General features: G+C 37.3%; 1 protein-coding gene across 1 annotated transcript; it reads right to left on the minus strand.

Annotated features, from left to right (window-relative positions):
* Positions 1-361: 361 nt before the first annotated feature.
* On the minus strand, positions 362-2,076 carry LOC147176773 (glycine N-acyltransferase-like protein 3). Its single transcript, XM_086071943.1, has 5 exons — positions 1,969-2,076; positions 1,687-1,794; positions 1,468-1,600; positions 947-1,067; positions 362-870 (listed from the first exon to the last, which is right to left on the minus strand). Exons 1-5 carry the CDS (start codon positions 2,044-2,046, stop codon positions 387-389), a joined length of 924 nt encoding a protein of 307 aa, XP_085928069.1. The 5' UTR covers positions 2,047-2,076; the 3' UTR covers positions 362-386.
* Positions 2,077-2,456: the final 380 nt, after the last annotated feature.

A 2,456-nucleotide genomic window follows, 5' to 3' on the forward strand; every position in this document is an offset into this window, starting at 1 on the left:
CTATTGTTTTGATGTGCATGCATGTCAGCACTGCAAGCGAGCAAGAGCAGTGACTTGTCTTTAGTGTTGCCTACTCAAATAGATTGGTGCTGTAATTTCTCTTGTTTTCTTAACCATTTTAGAAAAGTTTTTCCACAATGGAGGGAAGAAAGTAATTTGTCCTGGTTGCAGGCCATCTTGAGCTGAAATAATTGTTTTTCTTTACACAAAGCCCAATGTAATATCACTTCATGAAGATGATCTTAGTTCGAAACATGCATGTTAAGTTCAATAAAGACAGACACCGCAGCATAGAAAATCAAGGATGCAATGTTTTTATTGAAAAGGACAATGGCCACACCTAGCCATAAGAGAGGGGACAGGCAATCACAATGAATGCTTATTTTTTATTCCAATTTCTGTGGTTTCAAATCAGAGAAAGAGTTGTTGTTTTTTTTGTGTGTGTGTTTTTTTTGTACTAGTTGTAGTTTAGTCTCAGATGTCGTGAACATGAATGATGTCTCCTCACCAAGGGTCAAGCCGGCCCCTAGCGCAAGTTTAATAGATGCCAAGTTATCTTTATGGATATGGGAAAACACGGGCAAACCTTCGGATATTCTTTGTCGTATCAAGCGAGCCACCAAATTCTGTTGGTGACCTTTCCTTCTATGCTTTGGTTCGGTGTATCCCATTCTCATCCCATTGAACTCATCAGTCAGCAACCAAGACACAGGATGTCCCTTCTCATCCACTACACACCAGTTTGGCAGATGTTTGACATAGGCTGTCACTAGATTGACGCTTTCCTTGCTTTCTCCATAAGGCAACTGTTTGACCACAAGCTCAGCATGGGACTCGTTCAAAGTAGTTGTTGGCAGATTGGAAGCCTTTCTGGTAATCAGGGAATGAATGTATATATATATGAACAAAAAGACCAACACAAATCAATGACTTATTTTCTACTCACTCTAGCAAGTTGGACTTCTCTGGGCTGTAGTGGATGTAGGAATGGTAACCTCCATATTCCTTAATATGGAATCCTTTGAGAGATGCAATTTCGTGGATGATTTGACAGTGATAACTTGAAGCTTAAGTAGACACAGAAACATAAATTGTTTTTAGCTTTCCCTGAGCAGCGTTGTATACAACAAACTAAATGACAATAGGCTACATACAGTATTTCGAAAACAATGGAAACTACGAGATACATGCTCAGGGCAAACTGTACGGGTTCATCAGTTGTCTGTTAATAATTACATAATTTAAATCGGAAATTAGGTGTACAAATTATGGCAATGGGGATTAATTAATTAAGTCTTCTTTTATTGTCACCCTTTTTTCGTAGTGACATGTCCGTCTGATACTGTATAAATAAGAATACTGTTAATCTGGATTTAAAAAAAAAACTTTATTAAAAAGGTATTTTTCAAACTGGTGCATTTCACAAGCGAATTATTTGCATGTACTCCAAAAACGAATTTCAACCACCTTCAAATTCAAGTCCGTTTCTCCACTTGACAAATTTGTCATCAGCCAGCAGACTTCTTAAAGTGTCTTGGTTTTTGGAGAAGATGCTGTACTTCCCGGAAATCTCTCCTAAGCTGCTCCCACTCAGCAAATCCTTCAGAGGATGATAATATAATGTATTTATCAAAAAGACAAGCAATCAAATTCCTACAAATCATAGATCCTTGTCCCTTTGTCGACCTGGTTTTGACGGTAGCAGATGGCAGTAGTGAATGTTGGCCACGAGTCAACACACAACTTGAGTTGAAACGTGTTGTTTTGCACCATATGAAGCAACCCACCAAGAACCTGAGGAACAATCAGAAAATGACAGTGCATTTACAAAGATGCCTAATAATGTACACATCAACTGGAATCCCCTCCCCTAAACACATTATGTATTTTTAACATAGACTACTGCAATAACAATGACAGAATAGCTAAGTAGCAATAAAACACAAATAGACAAACACAATACATTACATTGATGGACTGTGGTAGCTCTCCATAAAGAATATGTTTCATCAATGCCGCGTCCTTGAAAGCCTTCAAGATGATCATTTTTGTGTGACCAGTATAAATTTTCTGCTTAAAAAATGTTCAGCATCATCAGGCTGCATGCATAAATACAAGTTCTCCAATGTGACCACACCTAGAATAATAGTGACACTCCCAGCATAATTAATTTTCTGTATTTGTCTTATTTTTAATTATCAACGCAAATGTGTCCAAAAAGGCAAGGCAAGTTTATTTGTATAGCACATTTCATACACACAAGGCAACTCAATGTGCTTTACACAAGGAAAGACAACACCTATAAGCATCAACAAACAAATATAAAATATGGTAAATAACTCTTAAACTAACTTTAGACACACTTACAAGCATCTGTGAGGATCTTATGTTGATTAATTATGCTAGACTTGGATCTAAATACTCGTGAAACTCGACTGTTATTTAGTTGAGGCTTC

The sequence above is a fragment of the Leptonotus elevatus genome, chromosome 3 (assembly GCF_054856555.1).
Source record: "Leptonotus elevatus isolate MCC_2025b chromosome 3, RoL_Lele_1.0, whole genome shotgun sequence".
Lineage (NCBI taxonomy): Eukaryota > Metazoa > Chordata > Actinopteri > Syngnathiformes > Syngnathidae > Leptonotus > Leptonotus elevatus.

Coding starts and splice junctions, on each gene's coding strand:
- LOC147176773 (XM_086071943.1), bottom strand. CDS start 2,046: ATGATCATCTTGAAGGCTTTCAAGGACGCGGCATTGATGAAACATATT. Junction 1,795..1,968: donor AGCTACCACAGTCCATCAAT/GTAATGTATTGT, acceptor ATTGTTCCTCAG/GTTCTTGGTGGGTTGCTTCA. Junction 1,068..1,467: donor AAACGGACTTGAATTTGAAG/GTGGTTGAAATT, acceptor TGTCTACTTAAG/CTTCAAGTTATCACTGTCAA.